At 31.0% G+C, this 12,652-nt stretch overlaps 1 protein-coding gene across 1 annotated transcript in view; it reads left to right on the top strand.

The window, feature by feature from the left end:
• The first annotated feature begins 3,201 nt into the window (after positions 1-3,201).
• Positions 3,202-12,652, top strand: part of LOC126763147 (phosphatidylinositol 4-phosphate 3-kinase C2 domain-containing subunit beta) — a 47,159-nt gene continuing 37,708 nt past the window's right edge. The window contains exons 1-3 of the mRNA XM_050480399.1: positions 3,202-3,832; positions 7,938-9,259; positions 9,336-9,391. Of these exons, the coding sequence (XP_050336356.1) occupies positions 7,977-9,259; positions 9,336-9,391 (1,339 nt within the window). The 5' untranslated portion in view covers positions 3,202-3,832; positions 7,938-7,976. The remainder of the gene's footprint in view (positions 3,833-7,937; positions 9,260-9,335; positions 9,392-12,652) is intronic.

Raw genomic sequence — 12,652 nt, forward strand, 5'->3', positions numbered from 1 at the left:
CGTTCGTGCAAGTGTAACAACTCCTTCGCTCTTTCGAGTCTAACTTTTTTTTGCTGCGGTGTAAGATTGTGTCCTTTTTGGAACTTGTAAGGCTTGACCTTTAGCTCATTTTTCAACAGTCGTTGCATTGAACTTTGCGAAATTTTCAGCTCTTTAGCCATTTGATTGCCACTTCGACGTGGATTTCGTTCAAGTAGAGCCTTCACTTTTCGAATCATCTCAGGTGATGTTGCTGTTTTCTTATGACCACCTCCATGGCGTTTTGCGATGCTGCCAGTATCATTGTAACGATTTATAGTGCGATACACAAACATTTTGTTCACTTCGAGATGTTTTAGCTGACGAACAATTGCTGCTTGTGATTTTCCAGCCAAATATAAAGCAATCACACTATTACGTTTAAATTCCATCACGTATAACTTTTTTTTCACACGACACAGACTAAAATGTTTTTGTACGCTTGTAAACAATGGAATGATTTGTTATTGGTGTAAATTTAAGCGCGCTGTCATTAATAGTGTGGTAGTTATAGCAGTTTGAATTTGGTAACACTTCGAGTGGGTAACCCGTACATAGCTGCCAGACTAACTGAACAAATACAAGTCCTTACACGGAAAATTTTTGTATTTGACGAGATATCTTCACGAAATTTGGCACGGATTATTGCCCAAGGCAACCGTACAATCTTTGAAGAAATTGTTTTTTGGATCGGACTAATATGGCATATATGTACATACATAGCTGCTTTACAAATATTTTTAAATAGTGTTAAACGGTTCACGCATCGGACCATTTCAATGCCCCAAGGTGACACTTCATAACAATAGTGAAAATGATTTCGTGAATTCGAAAACGCATGTGATTTGGATAAGCACACTGGCTGCGAATTTCCAATACTGTTTTTGGAATTGAAAATTAAATCAAGATGTTTGGAATTAAAATTTGAAATTAATTTTTTTTTACATCTAATAAGAAAAATTTAAAATAAATAAAATTGAAAATTGTGAAAATATTTTTTAAACTTTAAAATTGGAGTGTCAAATATTTTTTTTTTTTTTTCAAATTAAAAGCTGGATTGAAAAGGGTAAATAATAAAAGATTTTTAACTGAAACACCACAATTAAAAGCAAGTACATACATATAAATAAGGCAAAACAAACTCTGTTGATATATTAGTAAAAGTAAGCTTTCTTTTCTAAATATAACCAAAATGGTAGGGTACGAAGTGTGCAAACGCGATAAATGTTAATTTTACATTTCTTATTTCAAGTTTGGATATGAAAATGTAAACTTTATTTTTAGTTATAATTTTCGAGATAAAAATAAACTAATAATTCAAATGTTAACTGAATTATTTTTTAATGTATTTTTTATTTTTGTACTGCATTCATCGGGATTAATTCAGTTAATCCAGATTAACTGCGCACTTAATCAGATCCAAATTTGTAGGTGACAGACGGCAGATATGCGAGTTTGAAACTCTCGTAAACAGTTGATTGTCATTTTTTATAATATTTTCAATGAAAATGGATTGAAGATAAATATTGCAGTTGTTAGCCGACCAATTTTCACAAAACCATTTTCTCTTACAAAAACATATCAACATATTATTTCTAAAACTGCAACATAACATCTTTGTTTGAAAAACAGCTGTCAGTGTTGCTTGTTTGTCATTCACAATAGAGTAAAAATTGCCATTTTTAACAATGTTGCCAACGAATACAGCTAATAGCCTTGACAGACGGCAGCGTTAATCCGGATTAACTGCGCACTTAATCAGATCCAAGTTTGTAGGTGACAGACGGCAGCTATGCGAGTTTGAAACTCTCATAAAAAGCTCATTGTCCTTTTTATAATATTTTCAATGAAAATTGATAGAAGATAAACATTACGGTTGTTAGCCGACCAATTTTTACCAAACCATTTTTTATTACAAAAACATATCAACACATTATTTTTAAAACTGCATCATAACATAGAAGTTTTATTGATATTATATTGAGAATTTGATAAACAGCTGTCAGGGTTGCTTGTATTTCATTCACAATAGATGAAAATTGGCCATTTTTAACAATGTTGCCAACGAAAATCTCACAAACTCCCTAAAATTGTGAGAGTTCTCACAAACTCCCTAAAATTGTGAGAGTTATTTTTGGATTCAGCAACGGAGTTAGCTGTGGTAACTCCAGAATTAATCCCGAAAAATGCAATTAATCTGGTTTAACGCTGCCGTCTGTCAATGCTATTAACTTATTACTCACATATGTATAGCGAGCATGGGGATAACGTCATCTAAATGAGCCATTACATTCTTCTCACAGATTAATGAAGGAGTTAGTGAAGATAACTCCGTTGTTAACTCCACTAAATACTCGAAATTTCTAAGAGTTATAGCATTGACAGACGGCAGCGTTAAACCAGATTAATTGCATTTTTCGGGATTAATTCAGGAGTTACCACAGCTAACTCCGTTGCTGAATCCAAAAATAACTCTCAAAATTTTAGGGAGTTTGTGAGATTTTCGTTGGCAACATTGTTAAAAATGGCCAATTTTCATCTATTGTGAATGAAATACAAGCAACCCTGACAGCTGTTTATCAAATTCTCAATATAATATCAATAAAACTTCTATGTTATGATGCAGTTTTAAAAATAATGTGTTGATATGTTTTTGTAATAAAAAATGGTTTGGTAAAAATTGGTCGGCTAACAACCGTAATGTTTATCTTCTATCAATTTTCATTGAAAATATTATAAAAAGGACAATGAGCTGTTTATGAGAGTTTCAAACTCGCATAGCTGCCGTCTGTCACCTACAAATTTGGATCTGATTAAGTGCGCAGTTAATCCGGATTAACGCTGCCGTCTGTCAAGGCTATAAGATAGGCAATCACTTATTATAAATAAGAATTCTAAAAAAACAACATGTAAAACTTTTATTTATAAATATTTAAATAAAAATTAAAATATCTATTTTATATATGGCGGGAAAGCATTTAATTTTATAAAAATTTCTAATTGTTAAATAAAAATTTTAAATATAAATAATAAAATGACTTGAAAACGCTTATTAAGGCGAAAATTTCTTGGTCACGAAGAGTGTTATACAAAATTGATGATAGCTGTCAATTGGTTTTTGACATTTCTTCTATACTCCCTGTTCCTTTAAAAATTTTTCTTACATTCAGTTAGAAACGTCAATCGGTGACGAGTTGATTATTTTTGTATTTTCTGTTAAAGTTTGTTGCGATTTTTTATTAACTTAATTTTTACATGACCCCCACTCACTAGTAACCAAATTAGGCATAAAGCCGTGGTATGCTTCAACATAAAACGCCGAAAAAGAAGCGAACAAGTGTAGATAGTTTTTATAAAGCAAGCTTAAAATATAATTTGTTATTGGGCTTAAGAAAAATACTAAGTGGATTCCGAACGGAAAAATAACATCTCAATTCTGTGGGAGTGTATGCATTCGGTGAAAATTGTAAGACAAGTTAAAATAAAAGGAAATACGATAGCGCAGTAAAAAAAATCTATAACAGTAGTAACATAACTAGTGAAGTATTATGACGTAGGACACTGAAAATTAATTGCAAACGTACCTTTATCTATAAGCGTTGTGAAACAAAAGACTGTAAATACTTCATCAAAGAAAGAGTTGAATCACAAAGCGGCACGCCATCACGTATAGCAAAATACGCTGGACAGGAGGACTCTTCAACCGCGGCAGCACCTTAACTACTTGCATATATTTTGCCTACATTTGCATATATCTACATGTGCATACTTATGAACAAAGCGGCCGTCGTATACATTTCCAAAATTTAAGTAGGTAAGTTATTGCTGCATTGGTCAAGTCTTTCGGGAATTATCGCAGTTATGAATATCACATACATATATGTATATAATTCTCTTGATTACTCGTAGATATTGTAGAAGTGTCGTTGATCGCTTCAGTTTACCTGCATGCATATTATATTTGTCTGTTTTTCGTTTCCATTTTATAGAAGGTAATCGGATATTTGCAAAACTTGCAATCCAGTTGATATAATCGCACTTTCTTTGCTTACACATGTATGTATTGTATATACATATACATATGTTTATGTGCTTGCCGATGACGCCTTTTAGTCAGTGAGTACCTGAGTGATTGTCTTAAATGTCACGCACCTATCCACATGCCATTGACTTGGCGTAGTTATAATAAGCATATAGTACAACTATACAATATACATAAATATATAAGTATGTAAGTAGGCGCTATTAGTTCCACTAAAATGTTGTTGTTTTTAATGTGTTAGCCATCAGCGTGCAACAATCAACCAATATAAATTTATGTTTGCCATGTTAGTTGGTTAGTACATGCTGTGCTCTAACGATTTCAAACACATACTTGGTTTCTAACTCGTTAAAGCTGTGACATACTTTGCTAATGTTTTATTTGTATGAAGTTTTCCACTTTTACTTATTTTGCTTTCTGTCTACTTTTGATGAAGTGAAGTTACTTTTCTAACGTTTACAGTCTCTTAGCTTGGATATCACACTTTAGATTTTTCAGCTGATTTTTGGGAAAATGAAATTGGAGTTTTGAGTTCAAAATATGCTGACATGCGCATATTGTATTGCTTTCTTGTAAATTCAATATCCTAATCATATTTTTTTATATATGTACATACATATTTGTACAACTTACGAATGAATTTTATTGTTATGAAAAAAGTCTTACTATTTTTTGCTCATGTATGTAATTAAACTTCACTAACTCGAAGTTATAATTAAAAGCTGTAAAATATAGATTTATACATATTGTTAATTATTTACTTCGCATAAAGTTTTTTGCTTATATACATAAAACATGTATTTTGTAATTTTTGGCTGAACGTTTTTTTATTGTTTGTTTGTTTTAGTGAAAAGAGATTCTAATCTGTTCAGCGCTGTTCACTAGATCGTCAGGTGTATTAATATTCGTATTTAAATAGGAATTTAAAATTGCAAAGTAATGCGTTACATCATTTTTGAAAGGCAGTTGAATAATTTCTTCTTCAGAATCCTCAACGTTTTTCATGGCGCTAGAAGTCATATTCATTAGGTCTGCAATAATCGGTTCTACAATAACCGGCTGAGCAAATCTCATTGTCCACCTTAATATAATCTGTAATAGTATAATCTGAAATGCGAAATACACGTTGCGACTTCTACGTGAGCAGTTATTTACAGTGGGATTTCCAGATTTCAGGGGTGTTAGAAACTTCGAACCGAACTTAACTTAATGTTCAGGGTATAAAAACCAAATAGGTTGCAAAGTGAGCAAAACGCCTTATCAACCGCTGTACAATAAACCTCATTTTATATTCAATACTTCCTGCCTCCACACATCACATACGCGTTTGATTTAAGCTTTGACCAGCCTTAATCGTCATATGCAATACAAATCTACAGAGTCGATATGTATGAATTCTCACAAAACCAGTATGTTATCAGCTATAATAACAACAACAGTAGTAACAATAAACAAACAGCCCTTGCGTTTCATTCAAATTTAGCAAATCGTAAGCAATGATTTTGTTTTCAAATATATACATATGTACATATGTATCTGTATACTATTTAATTTTCTTATTACTTACATACATTGTATGTATCAACAAACATATTATTGGCTTAATTTTGTTTACAAATACATTCAAGGTCTTAAATACTTTCACATAGACCACCTGTACTATCTCATCGCAAAGAAATGCTTCGCGGCTGACTGTTCTTTTATAATTCTATTATTACGTCTACGTTGTTTCTATTAGTGCAGTGTTGTGCCACACCGATTTCATTGATATCTTCTCCCTTTTTGTGCAACGTCTGTTTATCGTGAATGTTTGACCTAAAAATAGACCTAAAGTCTTATGTACCCGCATCCAAATCAATTTCTTTCAATTCAATAAGATTAATTGAATTCGATTCTGAAGTAAAAGTAAATAGAGAAATTGTTTTTGTAATTAAAATGGAAAGAACTAGAAGTAGAAATATCGTCAGAATAAAATCAATTATGAGTGCATACATACTTAAGAGATGTGATATAGGCTTACAACTGCATTTATGCCGGCAGAAGAGCCAGATATTTGAGAATAATTGTTTTGGCATGAAAAAATAATCAAATAATTTTTCCAGAAACTTTAATCGATAATTGGTATATAGTATATCCATAAAGGTAACTGTACTATTAAAGTGTAGACTATTTGTTTTTTATTCTTTTCATAAATACATATGTATGTACATATGATTTTATTGGTTTGGTTATTTTTTTTTTTTTATATTAATTTAAATATTTTTATATTAATATGTATGATTTTATTGTTTTATTTTAATTTTTGTAATTTTTGTAATTTTATTTGTTTTTATTTTTATTAATTTTATTAATTTTTTTTATTTTTATATTTAATTTTTTTTTTTTTTTCAATTTTATTATTATTAATTCTTTTTATTTACATTTGTTTATGTTAACAAGCCCTTTTAAAGTAAGTTCTGTGCTTCAAACCCGATTTAGTTCAAGACTTATCAGTTTTGAGGTATGCTTCTCTCTTGTGGCTTCATCTTGTTTCTGGGCATTTACGCAAAAGCGTGCTGCAGCGATAAGGTTTTTTTACTTAAATGCAGTGCTACTTAAACAGCTGATAATGTGCTTACATGTGACTGGTATTTTATAAAGTTAATAAATTAACAATAGTTTTTATAATGTACATATGTATGTATGATGCCGATGTTTTTTTTGGGATAGCATGAACTGATAAAAATCGTTTCGCATTAACTATAACTTACAAACTGAACGACTGAAAAGAACTTGATTTATCTTTTATGAACAAATATTTTATTTGGAAAGCGCTTCACGAAAGTTAAAAAGATGATTGTCCAAAGCAACGCTACAATCTCCGAACAAATTGTGGAGATGGGGCCACTATAATTTATAGCTGGCATACAAACCGACCGATCAAAATCAAGATAAATAACCTTTTATGATGTAAGAAATCTTTTTATATACTTCTATGATATAAAATCGTCCTGTGAAGGGTATTATAGCTTCCGTACAGTCGAAATTAACTTTGTTTCTTATTTGACGTGAATTGCAATATTATCCATATTCATTTTCCCGCATAAAAAGCACTCTAATTATTATTTACGCTTCATTAAACCAACACCGACTGATAATCAATTATATTTACTACAAATTTTCTAGTTTTTTCTGCATAGAGAACCCATTAGTGAATATTATGTAGTATTGCCACAGACAGTTATTATTTATTCACCTGTACTTACGCTGCTTTATCTGTTCCCAGCGGTAATTAACATTTCACATTTATTCCAATCACATTTATCAGTCCAAGCATTTTAACATTTCACACTTTACTATGCATTTTATGATAAGAAACATACAAATGTATATGGTATAATTATACATGAATGCATGTGTATGTGTGAGTTTGTTTTTGTATGTATGTGTCTGGCTAAATATGTATTACGTTTTTATAGCTTCAATTAGATAAAAGCAGCGACGAATATTATCAAAAGTAATCGCTACAAACTGATTAAATGTTGTTGGCTATATGAACGCATGTTGTTGTTGGTATTGCATATGCCTTTTATTGGGGTTCTTGTTGGAATTTTAGCTGCAGTTTGTATTTTGTGCGAAAAACCACAGTTGTGGTGTATTGGGAACCCTACACAACATTTGACAAACAGAGGTATTGTTGGAAGGAATTTAAAAACAGACGTTAATTGGTAATCAAACATTTAAATGCGCAATAAGCAGGCGTTTTGCGTATGCAGAATAAAAAAATAACTTCAATACAGATTACAATAAAAATAGAGAGTTGTGAGTTTAGAGCTGTAGTGCAAAACTTAGTGTTCATACTTCACTTTATTTATGATTTTCCTTTGTTATCCTTCAGATTTCGCCACAACCAATACAGCCGAGTGACTGTTTGAACATGTCCAATCAATCGGAAGTCGATTACGATAAACAATTTCAGGATGACTTGGCCAAAGCCACCGCTTTGAGTTTGGAGCAACAAGCGCTCGACGATTATCGTCGTGCTAAGAAGTATGGCACTGCCGCACATTATTACAGCGAACGCGCAGAAACGCAATCGCCTTCCTTTCAACCTACACATTCCGTGCCGCAGCGACAGCAATCTACCGAATCGGCGAAGGCTTTCTATGCGCAATTGCGCACGCGTTACCAGCAGTCGCGTGGCAATTCAAATGACATTGGCACATCAGCGGCGCCGCCAATACCGCCCAGTCGTCGTCACTCGGAGGCCAATAATAATGTGTCATTGAATGTGGCCGCTGTAACGGCGGTATCACGAGAACGCTCCAAAACGCCACCAGCAACACTGCTCGAAAGTGATCTCATTTCATTCTCCAGCCCCACCTCCAAAGAGGCGCAATCCAATACATTTGAGAAATTAATTGAAGATTTACAGAAGTTGCAAACAACGACGCCACAAACTGCTTTGGTGCCATTCGGTCCCGTTGCGGCAGCGCCCATTACACCAATGCACGCTGCAGCGGGCTACCGGCATGCTGGCACGCCTACACACAGCGCCGCACTTTTGCAGCACTACGCCGCGTCAGCAGGTGGGGCGGCTCCGGGTGCTGTTGGTGGCGCTGGTGCTGGCAACAGCATGCAATTGGTGCCTTTTACACCCACGCCGGCGCAGCAGAAAGTGCCGCTCACCAGCGAAGAGTTGCAGAAACTCTACAATATGCCGCTACAGCAGCAGCTGCAGCAAAAGCAGTATTATCAACAACAACAACAACAGCAGCAACAACAATATATGGCAGCCATTATGCCGGCCGGTGTGGCATATGCACCAGCGCGTGCTGGTTATGTGCCCACAGTGGGCGGTTTTGCTGCGCCAACGCATGCCGCCAACTATACGCAGAGCGCGCCAGCTACCGCCACCGCAGCAGCCGCTTCTACGCCACCACAATTTCCGCCAACGGTTTCACACTATGGTTTTCAATATGGCGCGTTGCCCGGCAGCTCTACGCCCTACTACGGCGCACCACATATAACAGCTGCTGCAGCCGGCAATGTCGCAGCCGCAGCGGCGTCTATGCCGCTCAGCAAGTCGCAGTCAGCTGCGGCCGCAATTTTATCCAACGGCAGCGGTAGTGGTGCCGCTGGCTTACGCCGACAGACGCCGCCTGCGCGCAAACCGCCACGCACCGGCAGCGATTTGATTGACCTGAGTCAGGAGGATGAGTATGTTTGCGCATCGTGCGCTTGCATATATTTGTATAAAACTGTATTTTAATCCTTTATTCTCACTCTTTTGCAGTTCGCGCGTCAGCGTGCTGGAGGCGTTCGATCCCTTGCTCAATGCGGACGAAGAAGGTAAGCAATGCTCTTAGCATTTCCTTAACTCTGTTATGCTGCTATATTCAGCATCTTAGCGTTACGTTTGCTGTAGATACTGCAGCTAGTTTATTTAATTGAGTTTTTAAAAGATATTTGTCAGCTGACTTAACCTTAAATTCCACGCCGTGTTGTTTGGATTGCATTTTAATGTTTTGTATTTACGCGTACAACTTTTTATATATTAGTTGCAGTTTATTTATTGTAGCGCTTATATTTTTTATATTAAAGGCAACAGTGCTGTTATATTAAAAGATTAATGGGTTATATCCATGTACTTAAATAATCGTCGATGCGTTTAGACAATTTTTAAACTTTCTTGATCCCGTTACCGTTCTTCGGAAGAAGTTCCGAAAAAAGTATCTGGCTGTGAGGAAGATTTTTTATTAAAATTATCCCAAATCCAAAAACTAAAAAAAAAAAATATTGTTAACATAGATGAATAAGCTGTTTGATCGGTTTAGTTCTTTGGATAACTTTTCCTCACTCATTCTGAAAACAACGTTTCGTGATGAACGTGGTTAAAGTTTTAGAAGCCGCTTACACTAAGTTATAAAATTCCTACAAATACGCTCAAATCTCTGAAAATATTTGCCGGCGCAACTTCAAGATTTGTGGAGAATGTTCATTAATGTATTGACATATATGTATGTATGAACATACATATATACAAAAAAATCGAATTTCTCAAGTGGATATAACCCCTTAATTTGAAATTTATTTTTTTTTACCAGATAAAATTTTTCCTAAAAATATAACCTAATAAAAATTCATTATGTAAAAGTTACGATTTTTATTTACCCTGAAATCGCACTGATTGGAACTAAAAGTAGTTATTTTTTACAAAAATTGTAATTCACATTATTTTTAGTTCATATTATCTGCTTGGTCACTTTTCTTCACCTAAAATTTTTTAAGGTTACTTCAAGCGTCATCTCTCGTCAGATAATATTCCTTGTTAAAAGATATAATTTGATAAGCAATTTCCAAAAAATTCGTTTATTTAATAAATTTTATTTTATCAAAATTTTGAAAACGTTGGCAACTCATTTACAAAATATTTCAGCTGTGCGTTCTCTTAAACTGCTTTATTTAACTAGAACTAGCAATGTTTTTTCCTTAGCGTTGGGAATCAATTTCAATCCAACGGTTGGCAACCTTCAACATTTTTTTTTATACGATTTCAATTCTTTGTAGACTTTCTTATCTAGAAAGGTCCAAAACGTCTTTAATTTTAGTTTGGCAAAGTTTATTTTCTATTCTTAAATATATACATTATCCATCCATCCAAAGCATGTTTGTATTTTGATTTCCTTCATCATTTTTGTGGTCGCTTGTTCATGAAATTAGTCGGTATTTAGTTTCTGCTTTAGTGATCTAGTTATTTTTTATAGTTAAATTCTTTTTTTTTATGGTAAAATTATTTTTATGAGTTAAATCATTTAATATTTTTAATTTTTAAATATTATTTTTTATGGTTAAATTCTTTTTTTATGGTAACATTATTTTTATGAGTTTAATCATTTAATCATTTAATATTTTTAATTTTTTGTGATTATTATTTCTCTATTTTAGTTTATCTATGTTAATTTGGCAACTATTTAATTAATAATAATTATTAAACTAGTTTTTTAATATTGTAATATTATTTTATATGTTTTTATTGTTTTCAACTTTTTAATTTAAGTTTTTATATCCTTTTATGATTTTTAGGTTGCTATTATTTTAATTTTTTCATTTATTTTTATTTGTTTATTTAAATTAAAATTTTTCTCTTTTAAATTTTTTAACAATTTTTAATGAAAAATTAAAAAAAAATTAAATTATTATAAATTTTTTAATTTCTCGAAGGACTTTTATTGGTACTGAATTGTTTTTTTTATGTTTTTGAATATTAATATTATTTGTTAAATTTTATTATTTTTTTGTTTTAATTTTTTTTATATAAATTTTATGGTTTTTACAATTTTAATTAATTGATTTATTTTTTACTTGTTTATTTAAATTAAAATTTTTCTCTTTTAAATTTTTTAACAATTTTTAATGAAAAATTAAAAAAAAATTAAATTATTATAAATTTTTTAATTTCTCGAAGGACTTTTATTGGTACTGATTTGTTTTTTTTTATGTTTTTGAATATTACTATTACATGTTAAATTTTATTATTTTTTTGTTTTTATATTTTTAATTAGTTGATTAATTTTTTACTTGTTTATCAAATTTAAATTTTTCTTTTTTAAATTTTTTTTTAATTTCTAAATTATTATTATATTTTAATTTCTCTTAGAATTTTAATTTGTATTGATTTTTTTTACTTTTCTTGTTTTTAATAGTGTTTTTTTTTATATTTTTGAATATTAATATTATTTGTTAAATTTTATTATTTTTTTGTTTTAATTTTTTAAAATAAATTTTATGGTTTTTACATTTTTAATTAGTTGATTCATTTTTTACTTGTTTATCAAATTTAAATTATTCTTTTTTAACATTTTTTTTTAATTTCTAAATTATTATTATATTTTAATTTCTCTTAGTATTTTAATTTGTATTGATTTTTTTTACTTTTCTTGTTTTTAATAGTGTTTTTTTATATTTTTGAATATTAATATTACTTTTTAATTTTTTTTATTTTTTATTTAAGGTGCTTAGGATTTTTATAATTTTAATTTGTTCATTTATTTTTTATTTGTTTACTTAAATTTTTGTTTTTTAATTTTTTTTTTAATATTTTAAAATTATTTAAATTATTTATATATTTTTTATTTCCCGCACAATTTTAGTTGGCATTTAATTATTTAACTTTTTCTTATTTTGTGGTAGTTCTTTTTTTTATATTTTTGAATGTTTTTAAATTTTGTTTGTTATATATTTATTTCGTCATTCTTTTTTGTTAATTTTGTTTTTAGTTATTATTATTTTTAATAATTTTTATTGACCTAAATATTATTTTGTCGCACATTCAGCGCTCAAAAATGCATTCTCAATTAAACGTAGCCTTTCATATGTAAATATAACGTTTTTATTTAATTTTCCTCACTCACTTGTTATATACTCTCCACACTTACCATACTCTCCACATTTTTAATTTTTCGTTATTTCTATTAACAAACTTGTATGCTCCATATGTACCTATGCATGAAAATAATGTAACTTTCTTGTATGCACGTATGTATGTTTATAAAAAAGAGTTTTTATTTCATTATAAAATATTGTATATTTTATTATTTTTATTAATTTCTC

Source organism: Bactrocera neohumeralis, chromosome 6, assembly GCF_024586455.1.
Source record: "Bactrocera neohumeralis isolate Rockhampton chromosome 6, APGP_CSIRO_Bneo_wtdbg2-racon-allhic-juicebox.fasta_v2, whole genome shotgun sequence".
NCBI classification, from domain to species: Eukaryota; Metazoa; Arthropoda; class Insecta; order Diptera; family Tephritidae; genus Bactrocera; species Bactrocera neohumeralis.